Source organism: Symphalangus syndactylus, chromosome 1 (genome assembly GCF_028878055.3).
Source record: "Symphalangus syndactylus isolate Jambi chromosome 1, NHGRI_mSymSyn1-v2.1_pri, whole genome shotgun sequence".
Classification (NCBI taxonomy): domain Eukaryota; kingdom Metazoa; phylum Chordata; class Mammalia; order Primates; family Hylobatidae; genus Symphalangus; species Symphalangus syndactylus.
In genome coordinates this window covers 75,067,114-75,089,108 of record NC_072423.2, presented here as the reverse complement: position 1 = coordinate 75,089,108, position 21,995 = coordinate 75,067,114, and the positions used below count along the sequence as shown (strand labels likewise).

Sequence of the window (21,995 nt, the reverse complement as noted above, 5' to 3'; positions counted from 1 at the left end):
TATTACTGCTCAAAACTATTAGAAAAAATGAATCTTATATGAATAGAGTAACTTCGTATAAAATGGGTCATCCATAGCATTTCTATAGGTCATTGATTCCAAATTAGCATAATCAAATTGTATAAATATCACATATTATACAGATTTTTCTTACAGCCTACAGCCAAAGGTGTAAAATATTAAAAATTTTCATACTAGTGAGCAGATCTTTTTTTCTGTAATTCTAGTGTTTAAATATTACATTAATTTTCAGAATATCTTGACACTAAGTTATACACATTTGGAATCTTTTATCCTTCCTTTGACTATTTCCTTCAAAAGGAAAAAAAAAAAAAACATATACCCTCTTTCACCATAATGCCTTCCCTGTTTCCTGTAAGGTTAGAAATCACCTCTATGCATTAAGGGAATGAACAAAAACACAAAGACAATTCAAAGAAACGTACAAATGGCTAAAGGGCTCCAAAATCCTACATTCTGACACTGGAGATGATCAGAGTAATTTCTATAAAAGGAAATTATCATACACAATCTCTTGTCTTTTAGAACTAAAGCAAAAATGAATCCAGTACCTTGTTCATAGCAGAGATGGGCAACCACCCATTCTGCCTTTGGGCTAAATCCAGGATTGGAAGAACAGCTGCTGCTTTATGGCCTTCTGGATAGTTTTTTACAATTGCCTCTATCCTCTGTATAAAAGAAAGAACATCATTTTATACATCTAGAAAATATTACCTTTTTGATAAATTAATTATAATGTTAATTTAGCCATACCTTATAGTTTTCTGGTGTGAAATCAAATGGAGTATCCGGGTTATTCTCAGGAGTATCTCTGTGCTACACAACAAAAAAAGTTTTTCAGAATTATCCAAATTCTCTCAAGTGTGAATAACACTGTACATTACTATACTATTACTTATTGTTTAATCTCTCCATTTTAATTCCAACATGATATATACCACCCTATCCTTCCATCAAAAAGAATGTCTAAACACACATTTGATGAGTATGATTACCAAAGTAAAGTTAGCAGAATTTAAAAATTTACAAACAACCATTTAAAGAATAAGAGAAGTACCTTTAAGACCAAAAAACCCCAAACAACAGAAAGTGTTATCCAGCTTCATTAGAGAATAAGATCTTTTGATAGAATTACCAAAACATGGCCGGGCGCGGTGGCTCACGCCTGTAATCCCAGCACTTTGGGAGGCCGAGGCGGGTGGATCACGAGGTCAGGAGATCGAGACCATCCTGGCTAACACGGTGAAACCCTGTCTCTACTAAAAATACAAAAAGCCGGGCGAGGTGGCGGGTGCCTATAGTCCCAGCTACGCAGGAGGCTGAGGCAGGAGAATGGCATGAACCCTGGGGGACAGAGCCTGCAGTGAGCCGAGATCGCGCCACTGCACTCCAGCCTGGGTGGAAGAGCGAGATTCCTTCTCAAAAAAAAAAAAAAAGAATTACCAAAACATTACCAATTATTGGAAGCCTTTATGAAATTAAAACACAAAATTTTAAATGTGAACATATGTGTATTTTCCCAAGAGCTAGGGTATCAGATTGTCAAAGGGATCTGGGATCCAAAAGGGTTAAGACCCATTACTTTAGGAGGGTACAAAAGGACCATCTCAAAAAAAGGAGAAAAAACAGCACCATCCCTTTCCCACGTTTTCCATAATAGCCAACAGCAAGAAGCTTTATTTCTTCTTAAAAGAGCAGAAGCAGGCCCTCTTCAAAAACTGACAAGAAATGGCACGTCAACAGGAAATCAAATGAGTCACACTGAGATTAACACTTACGATCAATTAATGTTATGTATGTGTGGTGAATACAGAAATGAATCTCTTGATATGTTAACTCTCAAGAGTTCTGCTTTTTAAAGGACATATGACAAAAGAGGAAAGAAAACAGAAACTCTGGACAATTATCTCAAATATGTGGCCAATTTGATGCTTGATGTGTAGCAGGAAGCTACTTCTTACACCACTAACTCTAAATCATCACACAAGTCCACTATATTGCCTTTATACTAGATTAATTCCTGAAAACTGCACCTTGTCAGAAAAGGGAGCTATATCTTATCCTTTCCAAATTGTGCAACTAATCTGGGGAGTTCATAGACTTCTATCTATAGTTAAAACTCCAGAAACTAAAAATATAAAGACCAGCTGCTAATCTAGTTACTACACTGCTAAAATCCATGAGTTTCAAACTAGTGTCATTTTGGGATTCAACAAGTTACAATCTCCGAACCCTCAGTAAGCCAACATGACTGAGAACCCAAAGTGTGATGAGAATCGGGTTAGGGCTCACACAGTAATTTCACTGGAAATAAATTCTTATTCTCAGAGTTTTCCTGGTACTAATTTAAACTCATGAGGTTCAACTGGAACCAACATCTTTTGAAATGTAGTAAATTCAATTAGCTACATGTAAATTCCCACGATGACCATCATATATCAAAGACAATAGTATTTAAGATATTTTGGATTTTTACGATGGATTTATCCCAATTTCCAAGTCTTTTCTTTCCAAAGAAATCTAAGTAATTACTTACCACAAATAAAGCTCCTCCAGCTCCATTTTGCATAGCTGTTTTATGCAAACTCCTTACATGTCTTCCCTAAAATTTAAAATTGTAAGAAAGTTTAGTAAATCATAGCCTTAAAAAATTTTTCATAAAGAAATACTTTAGGATTCATAATTTACAACAATGGAATCAACTTATAAAAGATCTTAAGAAATATGGTATTCTACCCTATCCATCCCTATGTTAGGAGTTATTTTACAAATGGAGATTCAAAGCCAAGATTCACCCACCTAACATCACACACGAGTCAACAGTAGAACCAGGACAACCCAGATCTGCTGAGTTGTGTACCTTCCTGCCATGCTCTGCCGGCATGCATTTGGAGAATTAATGTACTATTAACTTCTTGACTTTCACTTTTGTCTGAATCAAGTTGGATGCCAGCTTTCACTTAGTGTGAACCTTCATAAACATGTTTTCATTCTGTACAAATGAGTCATACACTCTGTACAAATGAGTCAACTGTATCCTCCTTTTCAATCCTTTACTAAATTAGTTCTGAAACTCCAGCCATAAAAAGTAGTTTCTGGCTAGGCGTGGTGGCGCACGCTGGTAGTCCCAGCTACTCGGGAGGCTGAGGCAGGAGAATTGCCTGAACCTGGGAGGCAGAGGTTGCAGTGAGCCGAGATCGCGCCACCGCACTCCAGCCTGGCAGCCTGAGCAACAGAGCAAGGCTCCGTCTCAAAAAAAAAAAAAAAGTAGTTTCAGAAAGCTATTTATGATGCTATGCAGACTGACAATGTTCACTTACTTTGGAAGGAATCTGATTATTCTCTCAGCTGCATTTCATTTCTCTTTGCCCTCTTGCTCCTACCCTCCACTCCTACCCTGTCCCCTGCCCCCAAGTATTTCAACTACTGTTCTGGATTCCTCCAATTTCTGAGTTCTACTAACCGCAGACGGTGGAACACTGGGTTAAACCAAGCATGGAACTAGCAAAGAGTTGGACAATTCAAAGGCAAACATAGAAGAAAGTAAACAGAGTAATATAACACAATAGTATATTTAACTTTACCCTAGGTCCAAATGATATTTCGGTTGAAGAAATATTAATAAGTAAGTTTACATGGAACATCTGCTTTAATTAACAAGAAAAGACTAAGGTACAGGATGTGAGACAGGTACAAAAGATGGGAGTGATAATTATCAATTTCAGGATAGTTGGGAGGCAGGGAGGGATACAGTCAGAGGTGCACAAGGGGGCTTCGATTGTGTTGCTTTTGTTTTGAAAAATTAACTGAAACTAAAATTTAGAAGACAGTCACTGTCATCTTAGCTCAGAAAATTTTTTTAATCCAATAACAATTTTTGAGTAACATCAGTGAGTTACTTAACTAAAACCTGAGAGAAAAGACTGTATATTTATAATACAAGAAGGATTAATTTTAAGAGTAGGGAAAGTATTCAATCTTCTCTTAATTTCTGAACACTAACATTTTCTGTTTATTGGCTTTTTATCCACTCCTTGCAGGTTGTCCTCAGGGCTCAGTTCACACTCCTATTTTCTGTTCTCTATAAAGCCTTTGCCTCTGAGAACTCATCCGTTAACTTGACAGTGATGAGTCCTAAATCTTACACATGTTTGATGACAAGAGGCTAATAGCCTGAAGAGATCATAAATGCATTTAAAAAATGAGTAAAGATCATGAACAAAAGTTTCACAGAATTCAAATTGCTTACTAGTAACTAAAAACATGCAATTTAACATAACATTACTAGCTATCAAACTACCAAGTATCTTTTTTCTTTTAAGATGGCATTCCATTCTGTTGAGCACATAAACAAGCACACTTAAAAATTCATATAGCCTTTTAGAAAGCAAATTACCATGATATATGGAAAGCCTAAATAAGTGTCTTTTTTTTTTGGAGACGGAGTTTTGCTCTTGTTGCCCAGGCTGGAGTTCAATGGCATGATCTCGGCTCACTGCAACCTCTGCCTCCCGGGTTCAAGCGATTCTCCTACCTCAGCCTCCCAAGTAGCTAGGATTACAGGCATGTGCCACTATGCCTGGATAATTTTTTGTATTTTTAGTAGAGACGGGGTTTCTCCATGTTGGTCAGGCTGGTCTTGAACTCCCGACGTCAGGTGATCTGCCCACCTCAGCCTCCCAAAGTAGTGGGATTACAGGCGTGAGCCACTGCACCCGGCCCCAAGTGTCCACTTTTGAATTTAGTAATTCTAACTTAGGTATTTTTCCTACAGTACAAAATGAGGATAAAGCTTTACATGAAAAAATGTTGTTCCTATCATGTTTATTGCAGCAAAAACACAACCTAAAAACCCAATCTGAGCAGGTTTTAACTAAATACTAATAATTCTGACACTAGAACATTATGTAGCTAACAAAAGTATTTCGTAAAAATAATCACGTAGAAACTGGAATCAGGGTTAAACAAAACAAAAAAAACAAAAATGCATAAATTATCATCCCAATTACATTAAATACAGACACTGATTAAAAGACTAGAAGGCCATAAATAATTAAAAGTGCTTATCTCTTATGATGTTAATGAAATAAGGGACTCTTATTTTACATTTTTTAGATTTTTCTCTATTTTCCAAATTTCCTATTAGCATGGATTAACTGGCCAAAAAAATCCTACTTAAAATAAAACACTCATCAGGTATAAGAAAAAATTATCTCTACCGTAAAACCCATTTCTCCTTCTAACCTCCTTGTATATCAAATTAAATACCACCAAATGTCTAAATTAAAATAGCTTCCATTTTGGATTAATGTTTGATCCCTTTCTCATTAATCCAGGATCTGTCATGTACTTTTACTTAAAATAAAAATATAGAGATAATCTTGAAAATTATTCTTTAGGCTTACGTTGCTACATATTGGAAAATCTATTCTGAGGCATTCTCTTGCTGACTGGTAAAGCTCTGGATATGCACATGAGTTCACAGACATATTTCGAAAAGTGGTTTGAAGTCCAAATCGTTGAAGACAGACTACTGATTGAGAAGGGTCAGGATAAAGTAGCTAAACTCTAGGAAAAAAACAGACTTTCAGATTTTTTGTAGTTGTTGTTGAGGCCTCAGGTTTAGATTACCATTCTGCCACTTGCTAACATCTGACCTTGCACAACTCAATTTTTTTTAAGCCTCAATTTCTGTACCTATAAAACAGGGTTATCTTCTTATTGGACTATTTTGAGATTTAAGTAAAGTTTCTCTGAAAGTACCATATAACCTGTAAAGCATTGTCAACTGCTTAACTGACAGAAGGATAAAACATTTAATAACTAAAAAAAAAAAAAAGATCCAAACAACTACATTTTAAAACTACACCTGTTTTTAAAAAATTGTGCTGTTAGTTGACTTTATCAAAGAGTTACTGTCAAGCACAACATACTGCCATACTGCCGATATTCTTGCATTTGCACATAATTATTTTTTCTTTATATCCATATGTATAAGGCTTATCATTTTTCTAGTAAAATTATAATGTATTTCACGGTTAAAAAACCATCTACTTCTCCACTGAAATTAACTTATAAATTTCTCTTTTAGTTAAAGAAAGTGGGGAAGGAGGAAGAAATAGGCTGGTAGAAAGATTTCCATGGGTCTTAGGTTTGTGCATTTTGTGAGCAGAAGCACTGAACGGCTTTTGCTTCAGACCATCTTTTCAATTATTTTTGTACAGAATATCTTCTCCTGGGGCAAAAGTTGAGTGAGTTTTCTTACAGACAGGGTTTCCCAAGCTCAAGGTCCCTTAGCTGTGATGCACAGCACTCACCTGGGCTGTTCCATGTCACTCCTGCTGTAGCAGGACAAGCCGCAGACAAAACCCGATACTGAGAAGGAAAGGCTTTATTCAGCCGGGAGCTTCGGCAAGACTCATGTCTCCAACAACCGAGCTCCCCGAGTGAGCAATTCCTGTCCCTTTCAGGGGCTCACAGCTCTAAGGGGGTCCACTTGGGAGGGTCGTAATTGATTCAGCAAGCAGGGGGTAGAATGGAACAGAACAGGACAGGGATTTTCACAGTGCTTTTCTATACAATGTCTGTAATCTATAGATAACCGATTAGGTCAGGGGTCAATCTTTACCAGGCTCAGGGTGTGGCACCGGGCTATCTGCTTGTGGATTTCATTTCTGCCTTTTAGTTTTTACTTCTTCTTTCTTTGGAGGCAGAAACTGGGCATAAGACAATATGAGGGGTGGTCTCCTCCCTTACCGTGAGATATGAATGTCAAGGGGAACCAACATGAAGTTCATGCTGCCTACTGACCCAGGATGCTGCCTCCTGCCAGCATCCATGAAACTGAGGCAGGTTAACTTGTTAGCTTACAAATGGGGTAAAATTTCAGATCTGTCAAAGTTCTTAAGAAAGTCAACAAAATCTAGAAATGTGCCAGTTTCCATTTTTTACTGCTTTTTCTATCAAAATATCTCAACAGAGACATCATAAAAGAAACCAGTAACAGCTGCTGTCTCTAAGGAGAGGAATCAAGATCTGGAGTGGGAAGAAAATTTAGTCTTTACTGCCAGGCAGAATATTAAGCACTTTACATGAAATACATCTCTTAATGCTCTCAAGAACCCTATGAAGTACATACCGTTACTATTCTGTTTTTACAAATGAGGAAACAGGCTCTGGAGCTGAGCTTTTAACTGTTTTGTTATATTGTCTCTCCACATGTAGAGTATTTATGGAATATTAGATAACAGTGATACATCCCACTTTCAGAGGTGTTAGAATGTGGAAAGTTAGAAGGTGGGATGTATCATGGGTTAACATACATAACATATGCAACATATATTTTTTATCATAATACATATTCTTGTATCCCTACTCTGTACTGTTATGTATATATACTATAATATGTAGCCTTGCTTACTGTTTGAATTTTTTGCCATTATATGTATTACATTTAAACTTTTTTTTTTTTTTTTTTTTTGAGACGGAGTCTCGCTCTGTCACCCAGGTTGGAGTGCAGTGGCGCGATCTCGGCTCACTGCAAGCTCCGCCTCCCGGGTTCACACCATTGTCCTGCCTCAGCCTCTCCGAGTAGCTGGGACGACAGGCGCCCGCCACCACGCCCGGCTAATTTTTTTTTTTTGTATTTTTAGTAGAGACGGAGTTTCACCGTGGTCTCGATCTCCTGACCTCGTGATCCGCCCGCCTCGGCCTCCCAAAGTGCTGGGATTACAAGCGTGAGCCACCGCGCCCGGCCGACATTTAAACTTTTAAAAACCAGTGAAGGGCCAGGTACAGTGGCTCATGCCTGTAATCCCAGCACTTTGGGAGGCCAAGGCAAGCGTATCACTTGAGGTCAGGAGTTCAAGACCAGCCCGGCCAACGTGATGAAACTGCATCTCTACCAAAAAATACAAAAATTAGCCGGGTGTGGTGGTGCACACCTGTAGTCCCAGCTACTCAGGAGGCTGAGGTGGGAGAATCGCCTGAACCTAGGAGGTGAAGGTTGCAGTGAGCTGAGATTGCACCACTGCACTCCAGTCTGGGTGACAAAGTGAGACCCTGTGTCAAAACAAAAACAAACAGAAAAACCCAATGAAGTCTTTAGTTCTTTCCCTGTCTTACTATCACCACTATTTCAGACATTATTTCATGTCTGTGCATTACTGTAAGTCTTCTAGCTGATCCCTTTTTCTCAATCCAAAACATCCTGTCTAATATCACCAAACTAATTTTAAAAATACCATCCTTCTGGTCAGGCGCAGTGGCTCATGTCTATAATCCCAGCACTTTGGGAGGCCAAGGTGGGCGGATCACAAGGTCAGGAGTTCAAGATCAGCCTGGCCAATATGGTGAAACCCCATCTCTACTAAAAATACAAAAATTCACTGCGTGTGGTGGCACACACCTGTAGTCCCAGCTACTTGGGAGGCTGAGGCAGGAGAATTGCTTGAACCCAGGAGGTGGAGGTTGTAGTGAGCTGAGATTGAGCCACTGCACTCCCACCTGGGCGACAGAGCGAGATTCTCTATCAAAAAGAAAAAAAAAAGACCTTCTGATGTTGAGTGTGGTGTAAAAGACGACCAACACCAAACACATTCTAGTATACAAAATGTCAATTTCATCATTTCTAAAAAACACATTTTCCACATTCTAGCACCTCTGAAGGTGGGATGTATCACTGTTATCTAATATTCCATAAATACCCTATATATGGAGAGACAATATAGCAAAATGGCTAAAAGCTCAGCTCTAGAGCCTGTTTCCTCATTTATAAAAACAGAAAAATAACGGCATGTACTTCATAGGGTTCTTGAGAGCAATAAAAGATGTACTTCAGGGCAGGCACAGTGGCTCACGCCTGTAATCCCATCACTTTAGAAGGCTGAGGCGGATGGATCACCTGAGGTCATGAGTTCGAGACCAGCCTAGCCAACGTGATGAGACCACTGTCCCTACTAAAAATACAAAAGTTAGCTGGATGTGGTGACACGTGCTTGTAATCCCAGCTAACCGGGAGGCTGAGGCAGGAGAATTGCTTGAACTCAGGAGGCAGAGGTTGCAGCGAGCCCTGCTTGCGCCACAGCACTCCAGCCTGGGCAACAGAGTGAGACTCCGTCTCGGGGGGAAAGAAAGATGTACTTCATGTAAAGTGCTTAATATTCTGCTTGGCAGATGGTAAGTACTGTATTAGTGTTGGCTATCATTAGCTATTATTATTAGAAGTACTATGTGTCAGGCACTAAGCTTTTTACACATTATTTAATTCTTAAAGTTTCCTGCAAGGTGGGTATTATTTCCAGAAATTTAAACGAGTTATGAAAACTTCTCAAGGTTAGGTCACATCACTAATTATTGGCAGAAATTATGTCAGATCCTAGGCCCACATGACTACAAAGGCCATGACCTTATTATTAGCCACCTGACTATTTGATGACATCGAAGCTTTAAAAGAACATAGTAGGTCTAAGAAACCAAGGAGTTTAAGGAAGAAAATCAGGCCTCCATATATACAGGCAGGCAGATAAGAAATGAAAAGCCCTGCCTCCTTGGCTTACAATGCTCCTGTTAAGAGAGAAAGATCCAAGTTATTTAATCTTTTTTTAATCCTTGCCACCCTTCTATTCTTGCAAAAAACCTGAATGTATACACACTAGCATAACATTTGAGCAACTTAATTTCAAAGTCTGAAGTCGACCTCTTCAAAATTGTATAAGAAGGGCTGAGATAATGTTTATAAAATAAAAGAAGCTGGCCAGACACGGTGGCTCACACCTATAATCCCAGAACTTTGGAAAGCCAAGCCCCATAGATCGCTTGAAGCCAGGGGTTTGATATCAGCCTGGGCAACATGGTGAAACCCTGTCTCTACAAAAAATACAAAAATTAGCTAGGCATGGTGGCACACGCCTGTAGTCCCAGCTACTTGAGAGGCTGAGGTGGGAGCATCACTTGAGCCCAAGAGGTTGAGGATGCAGCGAGCCATGATCATGCCACTGCACTCAAGCCTGGGAGACAAAGTGAGACCCTGTCTCAAAAAAGTAGTAAGTAAACAAACAATAAAAGAAGCAAACTAAATAGTGAAGATAAACTGATAAATCTTAGCCCTCAGTTTTTTTCAACTGGCATAAACTGTTATTCATCCCTATCAAGTTACAGGAGGCCTGAAAATGGCTTTGAAAATTGTTTTTTGGTGTGTTTAAAGAATATCACCTATTTTACATTCATTGTAATGTCTGTGTCAGACACTTTCAATAAAAGAATAAAACATTAAAAGTTCTCATTAACATCTTTACACTACTTACTGGGCCATTTCAATTTTGTTTCACTTTGAAATAAAGAGGCATTCCAGAACCAGGCTTAAAACTGGAAAAAACAACTTAGCTAGGCTGGAATGATTCAAAGAATAAGCTGAGTTCCCACCCATCCTCTTCTTTGACTACAGTCTAGTCTTTTCTCTAGAATCTAGCTTCTCATTAGACTCTGAAATGTCTATACCTCAAGAAATTCCAATGGAGTCCAATTGAAAATCTAAGTAACTTCCTTTTTTAAGAAGAAAAGCATGCAACGAAGTAACTTTTTTAAGTAAATAAGATTATAACCTAATATACAGCTCAAAATTAACAGTGGGTTTGAATTCTAGCTTTTTTTTTTTTTTTCAGTGTTTCAGAAGGAACAGAGAAGATTTAAGCAGGCCAAAACAGTGGCTGCCTTTTCACTAGAGTCAAGTAAACTTGAGTGCCTCTGTGTTAAGCTCTTCTACATACTTTTTTTCATCGATTCCTAAAAAATCTGTAGTGAGTCATTATTTCCATTTGACATTTAGAGAAACTAAGGCTCAAAGACAGTAACTTGCCCCATACCGCACAATTAGTGACAGAGCTGGATTTTGAGCCCAGGCTCTTTGAATCTAAGGACCTTATACTCTTTCTACCAGCCTTTCCCTTTTACTGTCACTGGCAATACCAATAGCTCAAAACGACAAAAATTAAAGTTTTATATTCTCCCCAATAGGATTCCTTAATTGTCTTTTCATGGGCCCTACTCTTTTTCTGAATTTCTTCTGTTGTTCAAACAATACTACCATCCAACGAAGCTCACTTTCCAGTTCTATCAGACATTTGTATTATAAATGCATCCAGCTAAGAGAAGTTAATAAGAGACTAAGAAGCTGTAACACAAAACTGACAGAAGCAGTAATTTAATTAGAAAGACAAGACTAAGGTCAGGCAATTCAAAAACCCTTCTTTTTTCCTTTACTAGAGGCCAACTAAGGCAAGGAATATACCTTTTAGACGATCCCTAATATTTACAGATTAAATCCACCAAGATGTCTATTTGCCTGTGCAAGAGTCACAGTGCACACGTGAAACATCTCTAGTGAATCCAAAGTAGTCTGAGGTCCCTCCGTGCCTTCCTCTCACTGTTCACAACATCTGCTGACTTGTTACCTACAGCCTCCCCCATTGCCAGCTCAAGCAAGAAAACTGAAACCTCCTCAAAAAGTCAGGGTCTGCAATACATTCATTCAGACTAGGTAATTTTACATTTAAAAAAAAATCCTTGAGGCTGGGTGCAGTGGCTCATGCCTGTAATCCCAGCACTTTGAGAGCCGAGGCAGGTGGATCACCAGAGGTCAGGAGTTTGAGACCAGCCTGGCCAACATGGTGAAACCCCATCTCTCCTAAAAGTACAAAAATTAGCCGGGCGTGGTGGCATGCACTTTTAATCCCAGCTACTTGGGAGGCTGAGGCAGGAGAATCGCTTGAACCCAGGAGGCGGAGGTTGCAGTGAGCTAAAATCACGCCACTCAACTCCAGCCTGGGCGACAGAGTAAGACTCTGTCTCAAAAAAAAAAAAAAAAAAAAATCCATGAAAAACAAAAGTTTTTAAGTGCATTTTATTTTAACAAAGTTGATGCTGGGTTAATAATTGTGAGATCTATTTCAAGGATAATCATAAATACAAATGCTTAGTCTATGTCAGATCTCATGCTATAAACTACAAATCTACACTATAATTCATTTATTCCTCCCAGCAAGCCTACCAAGTAGGTATTATTATCTTGTTTTACAGGTGAGAAAATTAAGGCTCAAAGAAGGGGGAAAAACTTTCCCTAGATCACACAGCTAAATAAATGAAATGCCACATACAGATTTTCCTGACTTCAGTACATGCCTTAACCACTAAAATTTAAGTGTTGATGTATTTTCAGATAGACATAGGAGGACTTTTACAAACATCCTCCAAATAAAGTTCCATCAGTAATTTAGCTAAAAATGTTAATTCAGGTTAAAATGTAAGTAATTTTTACCATACTATGAGAGAATTAACTAATGTAGTTTGGCTAAATTTTATATTATAGAAAAGCTGCATGAACAGCCCAGGTATTACAGGCACTGTGCATTACAGATTAAGATAACAACATTAATGATTCCAGCCATCTTGACCATACATTAAAGAAAACATTTAGATATCTAAAATCCCACATGGATATAAGCAACAACCAATTGTTCTAAGGACAAGAATAATTTATAGAAATGAAATGCCCATCCAGTAGACCCGGGGTTCAGTCTCATCTCATGCACTTCACTGTCTGTATATGTAGCTAGCTATACCTACAGCATTATCTCAACTTACACCTTCCACTCATCCATCATGACCAAGGTTAACCTCCTCCTCTTACTCCTTTAAAGCCCCTAAACCTCCATCTCTTTTCCCTAAGCAAAGTGAAATCATTTCCCTAGTCTGCTTACACTGGTACACCTTTTATTAGTAGAGTGCCTATTAAATTTAAATCTTCACCATACCTAGTGATTTCCCTTAGCAACTTCAATTGTTTGAGCAACTTCAGAAAGGTAGATTAAAAACAAAACAAACAGGACTTGCAAATAAACCCAGCCCTTACTACTGTGTGATCTTGGGCATTTATTTGTCCAGCAATCTACATATAACTCACATATAAAATGGGGTAACACCCAGCAAAATATCCCACAGATAAAGCCACCTTCCCCCTAACCAAAATGTGTGTAAACTGTCTTTAATGTTTTGTTGAATGAACGACATTTTCTACAACTGATATATAACATGCTTCGTGAACTGATTCAAAAACTAGTGACAAGGTTCCCCATTGGAAAATCGGACTGTCACTCAATAGGTTATACAGCATGGTCTATAGACCTGTAATTTATTACTCAATGTACTGAGCTCTAAGGTACTAAACAGTGCCCAAAGAGAAGGGAAAGTCAACTTTTTATAACTTTGAAATGGAAACTGAGTTCAAGTCTCTAATGAAAAGATCCGAGTCTGCAGTTTGCAATAGTGGCCTACTGAACCTCACTGCATAAACTAAAGTTTGTTCATTCTCTCTCTCCTTAAACTGCTAATTTATGGCTATAGCAGGCAGAATAATGGTCTCCCAAAGATAACCACATCCTAATCCTGGAAACCTGTGAATATTAGTTTACACAACAAAAGAGAATTAAGGCTGCTAATCAGCCGACCTTAAAATAGGGAGATTATCCTAGATTATCTAGGTGGGCCCAATGTCATCAATCACAGGGTTCTTACAAAGTGGAAGAGGAAGGAGAGGAAAGGATATGTGATGAATGCCAGAAGTAGGGTCGAAGTGATGTCATATAAGAACTAGACCTGCCTTTGCTGGCTTTGGAGATGAAAGAAGGGGTCAAGAGCAGCCTCTAGGAGCTGGAAAAGATTCACCTCTAGAGCCTCCAAAAAGGAATGAAGCTCAGGCTACACTTTAATTTTAGCCGACTGAGACCTGTGTCACTTTTAACCTACAGAACTGTAAGGTTAAAAATATAATGTTTTATGCCACAAAGTTTGTGGAAATTTGTTACAGCTGGAATAAAAAACTAAATGTTTCAGGGTGTTTTTCCTACATTAACTTCTTTAGAGTTCTTTGAGTCACAATGGAGATACACTGGGACATTACAAAATCAAGTTTAAGAATCTCTAATGGAATGGGGAAAACATTTCATTGTTTAAAACTTAAAATTTGGAAGGGAAAGTACCACCACACAAGATGGCATACTTCTAGCATGGCTAAGTAGACACTGTCAGGGTAAACCACTGAACAGTAACTATAAACTCAGGACAAAATATTTTATAAAAACAAAAGCTTTCTGAAGGCGCTGGGGAACAACCAAACAGGCAGACACAGAAGGGCAGTCTACATTCATAAAAAGCCAATGAGGTTTTTGTTTTTTCTTTACATCTTTTAGCCTGAAGGCAGGCCTCAGTGAGAGTTTGGAACAACAACAGACATGGTAAAGTGGGAAATCCCAGAAAAGGAAGAGCCAGAAAGGGGGAGGGAGCCCTATACATTCTGTATATAAATTCTACGGAAATCTCTGGCTGAACCCTGAACCATGCATGTACATGCTGCAGACTCCAAGGAGCCTAGCTAAAAGAACGGAACCAATATTTGATCTGCTGCCCACGAGGGAAATAGATAGCAACAACAAAACACACTATTTGGAGGAATAAAACAGGATCTAGAGCCTCTACAACATATCATTCACAAAATTCAGCATACAATTCAAAATCGTTCAACATATGGGAAACAAACAAAAAAGGAAAACACATTTTCAAGAAAAAAAATCAACTAAGATTACCAGACACAAACTTCAGGACAGCTATAATCATGCTTAAAGACATAAAGGAAAATACCCTCAATGAATGAAAAAATACACAATACAGAAGGTCGCTGACTTACAATGGCCTGTCTTGCAATTTCCCAACTTTACAATTCTGTGAAAATGATAAGTATTCAGTATGCTCCTCGATTAAGTCCAGATAACCCCACTGTAAGTTGAAATTTACATACTTTCAATTTACAATGGGTTTAATCAGGATGTCATCTCATTGTAAGTAAAGGAGCATCTGTAATTGAAAATGCCATCACAACCCTCTCACCTTCCAAACTACAATAACAGCTTGGGAATGAGGCAGTGATAAGTTCTAAAGTGGCATCAACATTACAGAAAAACCACGGGCAATTACTGAAGGGAATAAACTTATTCTGATTATCTATTACTCCATAATTTATAACTTTTAGTCAATTACTACAATCACCTATGAGGTATTATCTCACTTAACAGAAAAGAAAAATGAGGCTCAAAGAGATTAAGATGGCTCAAGGTCACACAAACTAATACTTAATTCTGGCCATATTTTAAGCAATGATGAGCTTTGAAAAGCCTCTTCAAGAGAATGGCAGCTAGCAAAGCAGAAATTAGAATAGGCAATTTCTTTGAAAGCATAAATAATCTTTAAAGGTTTCTCATTTAGAAAAGGAACTTAGGTAGACCTTTCTCGTACTTTTCTTGATACTTGGTCGGTTTAATGTGAAATCCCGCTACTTGTGAAAGGTTAGAAGGGCCTGGTTATATAAGTAATAGAACATCCTCACAATGGAATGCTATGTGGCATTAAAATGACAGTATAGATAAGGAAAGCTGTTCAGAATACATTAGAAAAAAGCAGGCTACCAAACAGTATAAATATCTTCCCATTTTTGTAAAAACAAATTGTCTGTAAGGTCTGTTAAGTGTAGACATCAAAATGTTAACAATGGTAATTTCCAGATTGACAAGACAATGGATAATTTTTATTTTTTGAGCTTACTATTTGCTAGTCTCAATATTGTTTTTCCTACACACGTATGACGTGTGTAATAAAAATTAAACTTATTCATCAACTCAAATATTTATTGTGTACATAGTGCATATCAGGTACTATCTGTTTAAAAAGGGGGAGGGGGGAATGGGAGAGGGAGAGAGGGAGTGAGGGAGGGAGGGAGGGATGGAGACACAGAGGGAGAGAGAGTTGCAGAAACATTAAACCTGGATTAAAATGGTCCCTCCACTACCTCAAATTGTTCTTTTTCATTGTTAAAACTGCTTTTCAATTTATACTTCTAGCCCCTTTGCCTCAAAAACCCAAGAAACAAAATCTACAAGCACTCTTATTTCTTTTCTTTCTACCATGTCTGATCCTCATCATCTTTCACCTAGCATTCTGCAAGAGCGTCTTATCTACTTAAGTCTCCCCGTTTCTGGGTCCAAATCAAACCCATTCCATCCTCAGTCCTATCCAGTGACCCATCCAAAACAGAAACCAGATCTTATTTCTCTACTCTAAAACCTTTCACTGACTCCTGACGGCCTCTAAGATAAAATCAAATTCTTTAGTATGGCACGCAAGGAGCTCCAATATCTGGCCCCTGTCTCTCCCTTATTTCGTTTGGGAACACACCTTACCTCCAACAGCAGAGGTGGCTTCTCAAACATACCGATCTTTTTCTTGCCAACAACACTTTAAGTTGTCCTTTCCACCTAGAATACCCTCTGACCCCATGCCCAATCTCTTAGTATTACCTTCAGGAAAAATCTTACGCACCTTGAAACCACATTGGATGACCCTATTCATATCTATAACACTGTACTTTTACATTGTCTCAACCTTATCAATTCCAAAAGAATGGGAACTGTCTAAGTCTTTTCCTTATTTGTAATATGAGGAAAAATTAATACCAACCTCAAAAATGAGACGTGGAATGTAGATATTTAACTCAGTGCTTGGCATACAGAAAACAGTTATCAAATGACTATCATTATCATCCACACTGTTAACTAGAGCTCAGCAGTGCATGACCTACAGTAAGACTTCAAATGTTTATTGAAAGACTGAACTCTGCAAAAAGGAATATTCCCATTTTACAACTGAAGAAACTGAGAAAGATTGGCAGCACAAAGTCATAGAGCCACAAAAGGCAGTTAAGCTACCATCCAAACTCGACTCTAACTCTAAAGCCCTGAATTCATTCTCAACGAATACACACTATATATCCCTCTTGCTGAGAACTGCCTTAACTATTCTACTCTTAGAAAACAAACAAAACTAAGGCTTCTTTCCAGTATTACTTGTGTAACAGGCCCTGTTGTTATAATCGACATTTCTGGAAATCTGCATTTTTAGATTAACGTGAAGGAGTGTTTCAACTTCTCTACAATTCAATTTCCTTGCCTACCATGAGATGTACCTGGATCTCAAAAAGACCATTTAACCTCTAAAATCCTGTGGTTCTTTAATTGGGTGCTGTTATTTGCGGCGCCGTTCTTTCAGAGTTAGTTTGATACCATTTATTTACCCAGCATTTCCGATATGCAAAGCACAACTGCAGTAAATCAAACATTGGCCACCTTTTTCCAGCCCTAAGGAAGTTCTCCCTAAGCCTTCACGAAGCAAGCCAGAGCTCTCCAGTATGCTGCAACCTAACAGCATCGAGGTCACTAAGCTTGAAATGCGAGGTGCCTCCTTCGGGGCGGGGGTCTTCGAAACTGATCTGGCCAGGGCAGGCCTAGATTCTGCGTCACAGCGAAATAGCAAGAAAAAAAAAAATTATATATATATATGTGTGTGTATATATATATATATATATATATATATATATATCACCAAGCAGCCTCTCTTTTCTGTCCTCCTCGACCAAACTAGGAGTACACTTCCCAGTCTGGCAACCCTCCCTCGGGGCTTCTCACTCACGGTGGGGCTGCAGCGGCCTCCCTAAGAGGGCTAAGGCCGCAGTGTCCTTGCCGCCGCCTGCAGGCCCTTGCAGAGCCCAGGGCTCTCCTGCGCCCAAAACTAAGGGAGACAAGGAGAGCAAAAGAAGGGCGGCGGCAGCGCCGGGCTCAGCTCGAGCCTCCTTACCCAGTGGGCGATGAGGCCAGCCGCCCGGGCCCGGAGCGCCGCGGAGAAGAACATGGCTGGCCACACTGTTCACCTTTCCCCGGCCGCGCCAGGCGAGAATCCCGAGCGCGCCTAGGACGCACAGCGTGCGCGCTCCCGACCCCAGGCCTAGGCGTCCCGGACGACACGCCGCTCCCTGCGCCGAGGGGCGGTGGTTGACGGGAGGGAGCGAGGGCGCGCGGGGACTGCTGGGGCCCTGTGGGCGGAGACTTCCCGGGGGAGGGGCGGGGACCAGTCCGTGCTCGGAAAGGGAGGTGTCCTACGGGTCGCTGCAGGGGTCCCGGCCTTGAAAAGAAGTGTCCCCGAGCTGCGCCTTGGGCTCCTGGGTAACGAAGCGCCCGCCTGGATTTATAGGGGTGAGCTTCCCTCATGGAGAGCCTTGTGAGGATTAGCCACCTCCTCTTATATTGCGGTTAAAAATAAAGTCGGGTTGCAACCCACTATAAATCTTATTCTACATGTTATGAATTCAAGACACAGAGGGCTGCTATCCAGTATGCTAGCCACAGACACCAAATGTCTTGGTTCCCATTCTTTTGCATTAGAGATATGTGCGACATATTTAGGGGTTGAATGGTATGATGTCTGGAATTTGCTTGAGAATAGTGGGGGGTGGGAGGTGAAAAATAAAGCAAGTTGGCCGTAAGTAAGGCCATAGAAGTTGCAGCATGGTCGTTCTTATTTAGTATTCTCGGTACTCTTTTTTTTTTTTTTTTTTTGAGACGGAGTCTCGTTCTGTCGCCCAGGCTGGAGTGCAGTGGCGCAATCTCGGCTCACTGCAAGCTCCGCCTCCCGGGTTCAAGCCATTCTCCTGCCTCAGCCTCTCCGAGTAGCTGGGACTACAGGCGCCCGCCACCACGCCAGGCTAATTTTTTTTTTTTTTTTTTTTTTTTTTTGAGACGGAGTCTCGCTCTGTTGCCCAGGCTGGAGTGCAGTGGCGCGATCTCGGCTCACTGCAAGCTCCGGCTGCCGGGTTCACGCCATTCTCCTGCCTCAGCCTCCCGAGTAGCTGGGACTACAGGCGCCCGCCAACACGCCCGGCTAATTTTTTGTATTTTTTTAGTAGAGACGGGGTTTCACCGTGTTAGCCAGGATGGTGTCGATCTCCTGACCTCGTGATCCGCCCGCCTCGGCCTCCCAAAGTGCTGGGATTACAGGCTTGAGCCACCGCGCCCGGCCTACGCCCGGCTAATTTTTTGTATTTTTAGTAGAGACGGGGTTTCACCGCGGTCTCGATCTCCTGACCTCGTGATTCGCCCGCCTCGGCCTCCCAAAGTGCTGGGATTCCAAGCGTGAGCCACCGCGCCCGGCCTACTTAGATGTTTTCCATAATAAAGCTGGGAAAAAAAAAAAAAAAAACCCACTTCCTTCTTCATGTTTGTTTGGTTATCTCTGGAAATTCCAACAAGTATTTATTCAGTAACAGCTCTAATGTGCACAGCACTATTTCCTGGTGTGGACTTCCTCTTGATTTTTTACGTCACTGCCTTCTTTTCTGGAGTGTCACGTCCTGTACCCACCCCCTTCCTTTTGCCCATTTTCTTTGCTGTAATAAACTTGTGAATAATTTCTAGAACATTCACAGCAGCACAGGGATTTTAAAAATTTATCCCTCATTAGTTTAAAAACTCAGAAATATTCCATTGCAACCCCTATGAATCATATTTCGCAAATCACAGAATTCAAGACACGGAGGACTGCTGCCCAGTGGGCTAGAAATAGATACCAAATGCCTTGGTTCCCACTCCTTTGCCTTATGTTTTATGTTAGTTTGCCTCTCCTAAACCAGCTTCAGTATTTCCCTTTAAAAGGGAAAGACAGTCTGGCCCTTAATGTAAATGTATTTTGTTATAAAGTTACCTAAATACTTATACACCTGGCCGGGCGCGTGGCTCACGCCTGTAATCCCAGCACTTTGGGAGGCCGAGGCGGGCGGATCACGAGGTCAGGAGCTCGAGACCATCCTGGCTAACACGGTGAAACCCTGTCTCTACTGAAAATACAAGAAATTAGCCAGGCACGGTGGCGGGCGCCTCTAGTCCCGGCTACTCGGGAGGCTGAGGCAGGAGAATGGCGTGAACCCGGCAGCCGGAGCTTGCAGTGAGCCGAGATCGCGCCACTGCACTCCAGCCTGGGCGACGGAGCGAGACTCCGTCTCAAAAATAAAAAATAAAAATACTTATACACCTAACACTATTGTGCACATAATAGTTCTTACTGTTCTTATACAACTAAAACCAAAACATGTCACAAATACTTGATGGATGAGACAGACATTATATGGATTCTTTTTGAATCTGTAATGCATGCTTTTACTGGATTTTATTAGGGCATTCTCTGACTCCCAATCCAGATGAGTCCTCAAGATACCGTCCCAAAATATGCCTGCCCGCACTTTCACTACTACATTTACGACCAGATTATAACCTCCATGGGTGGAGAAACCTGCCCTTCCCATATTGTTTGGTTCAGCAACTTGCACTATATCTGGCAAATGGAAGGCATTCAATAAATATTTGTTGTCTGAATGAAAATCTTGCCCATAGTGCAAATATTTTGACTACCTAAAAGGGTTAGAATTGTGCTCGTTTCTATTTGTCTTAGGTCAGAATTATGCTTGTTTCTATGTGTATCGGTGAGAGTGCTTTTTGCCACAGGTAACAGGAGCTCTAACAAGTAGATTAAAGGATACTGGGTTCATTTGCTCACACGAAAAACAATTCCAGAGGTAGAGTAGTTCCAAGGTTAGTTAATTCAACCTTGCCCAAGGATGTCTTCAAAATGTTTAGTGGCTTCCATCTTTTTACTCCAACATACTCAGCCGTGACTCCTATTATAGACACAAGATATCTGCAGCAGTTCCAAGTATCATGTGCACATTACAACATTCCAAAGAAGAAAAAGAACTCTTACCTCTAAAGTGTCCCAGATGTTCCTCCAGCAGCCTTCTTGTCTCATTGGCTTACAAGACATAGTGGTTAAGAGGGAATGCTCTAGAATCAGACTATGGGGGTTCAGCTGCTGCTTTCCAGCTGCGTGACTTTAGGCAAGTTGGTCTCTCTGGGCTTTGGTTTAATAATGGTACCCTCCTCATGGCTTTATTAGGAGAATGTGAATGGAAAATAAATCTCGGGACCCCCAAATCACTAAGCCGAGGGAAAAGACAAGCTGAGAACTATGTCAGGTAAACCTACCTCCCATTTTTTTTCCTAAATAGGATAGCTACAAAGATAAAAAGCTACATACCTCCCTCACAATTTGCCCACAAGAAAATTCCTTATGGACAAAGGACAGACAGATTTTGATGTCATCCCTCTGAGGCTCGCCTGAGACAAGAGCATATCTGATTGCTTTCTCTGCCCTATTGTTCATGTAAAAATGCAAATGCACTGAGCCAGACTACATTTTGTATTCAGTGGAGAGCTGATCAAGGACTCAAAAGAATGCAACCTTCTGTCTCTTATCTACTTAGGATTTGGAAGCTCTCCCTCAAGTTGTCTCGCCTTACCGAAGTGAACCAATATTCATCTTACACATATTGATTGATGTCTCATGTCTCCCTAAAATGTATAAAAGCAAGATGTACCCCAACCACCTTGGGCACAGGTCGGCAGGACCTCCTGAGGCTATGTCAGGGTGTGTCCTTAACCTTGGCAAAATAAACTTTCTGAATTGATTAAGAACTATCTCTTTTGGTTTACAAGAATTAAATTGAAGTGGCATCACCGTGTGGGGTAAATATCCAGGGTTCGGCATCTCTCACCAAGAGGATTAAGGAAAGGGACACGTGGGTGGGTTAAGGAGCGGAAAGTTTAATAGGCAGAAGAAAGGGGAGAGGAGAGCAGCTCCTTGTAAGACGTCCAAAAAAAGGGGCATGGGCAGACCACAGCAGATTTTATAAGCAGGCTTGAGGAGGCAGTGTCTGATTTATGTAGGGCTCACAGATTTGTTTGACCAGGTGTGATGTTTACGTAACATGGGGAAGGCTGGTCTCCCAACCCTAATCTTATTATACAAATGGGCTTTCCACTTGGGCAGTGCCACCTAGTCTGCTCCTTACTGTACACGTGGCTGGCAAAAAGAGAAGATGGGGCCGCCACTTTGAACATGCCTCATCCCAGGTAGTATATTCCTATGGGCACAACTGCCAGAATTCACCTGTGCAAGCTTCTAGTTTGCTTGTCTGTCTGCAGCTCGATTTT

At 40.4% G+C, this 21,995-nt stretch overlaps 1 protein-coding gene and 1 long non-coding RNA gene across 2 annotated transcripts in view; one reads left to right on the top strand and one right to left on the bottom strand.

Annotated features, from left to right (window-relative positions):
• Nucleotides 1–17,980, bottom strand: part of NDUFV2 (NADH:ubiquinone oxidoreductase core subunit V2) — a 32,750-nt gene extending 14,770 nt beyond the window's left edge. The window contains exons 1-4 of the mRNA XM_055238344.2: nucleotides 17,755–17,980; nucleotides 2,558–2,623; nucleotides 775–837; nucleotides 573–689 (exon numbers count right to left, since the gene is read on the bottom strand). Coding sequence (XP_055094319.1) covers nucleotides 573–689; nucleotides 775–837; nucleotides 2,558–2,623; nucleotides 17,755–17,808 — 300 coding nt within the window. The 5' untranslated portion in view covers nucleotides 17,809–17,980. The remainder of the gene's footprint in view (nucleotides 1–572; nucleotides 690–774; nucleotides 838–2,557; nucleotides 2,624–17,754) is intronic.
• A 47-nt stretch (nucleotides 17,981–18,027) lies between these two features.
• Nucleotides 18,028–21,449, top strand: LOC129489713 (uncharacterized). Its single transcript, XR_008660081.2, has 3 exons — nucleotides 18,028–18,149; nucleotides 20,899–20,977; nucleotides 21,266–21,449. It is a non-coding gene; the product is annotated as an uncharacterized lncRNA (long non-coding RNA).
• The last annotated feature ends 546 nt before the right edge of the window (nucleotides 21,450–21,995 follow it).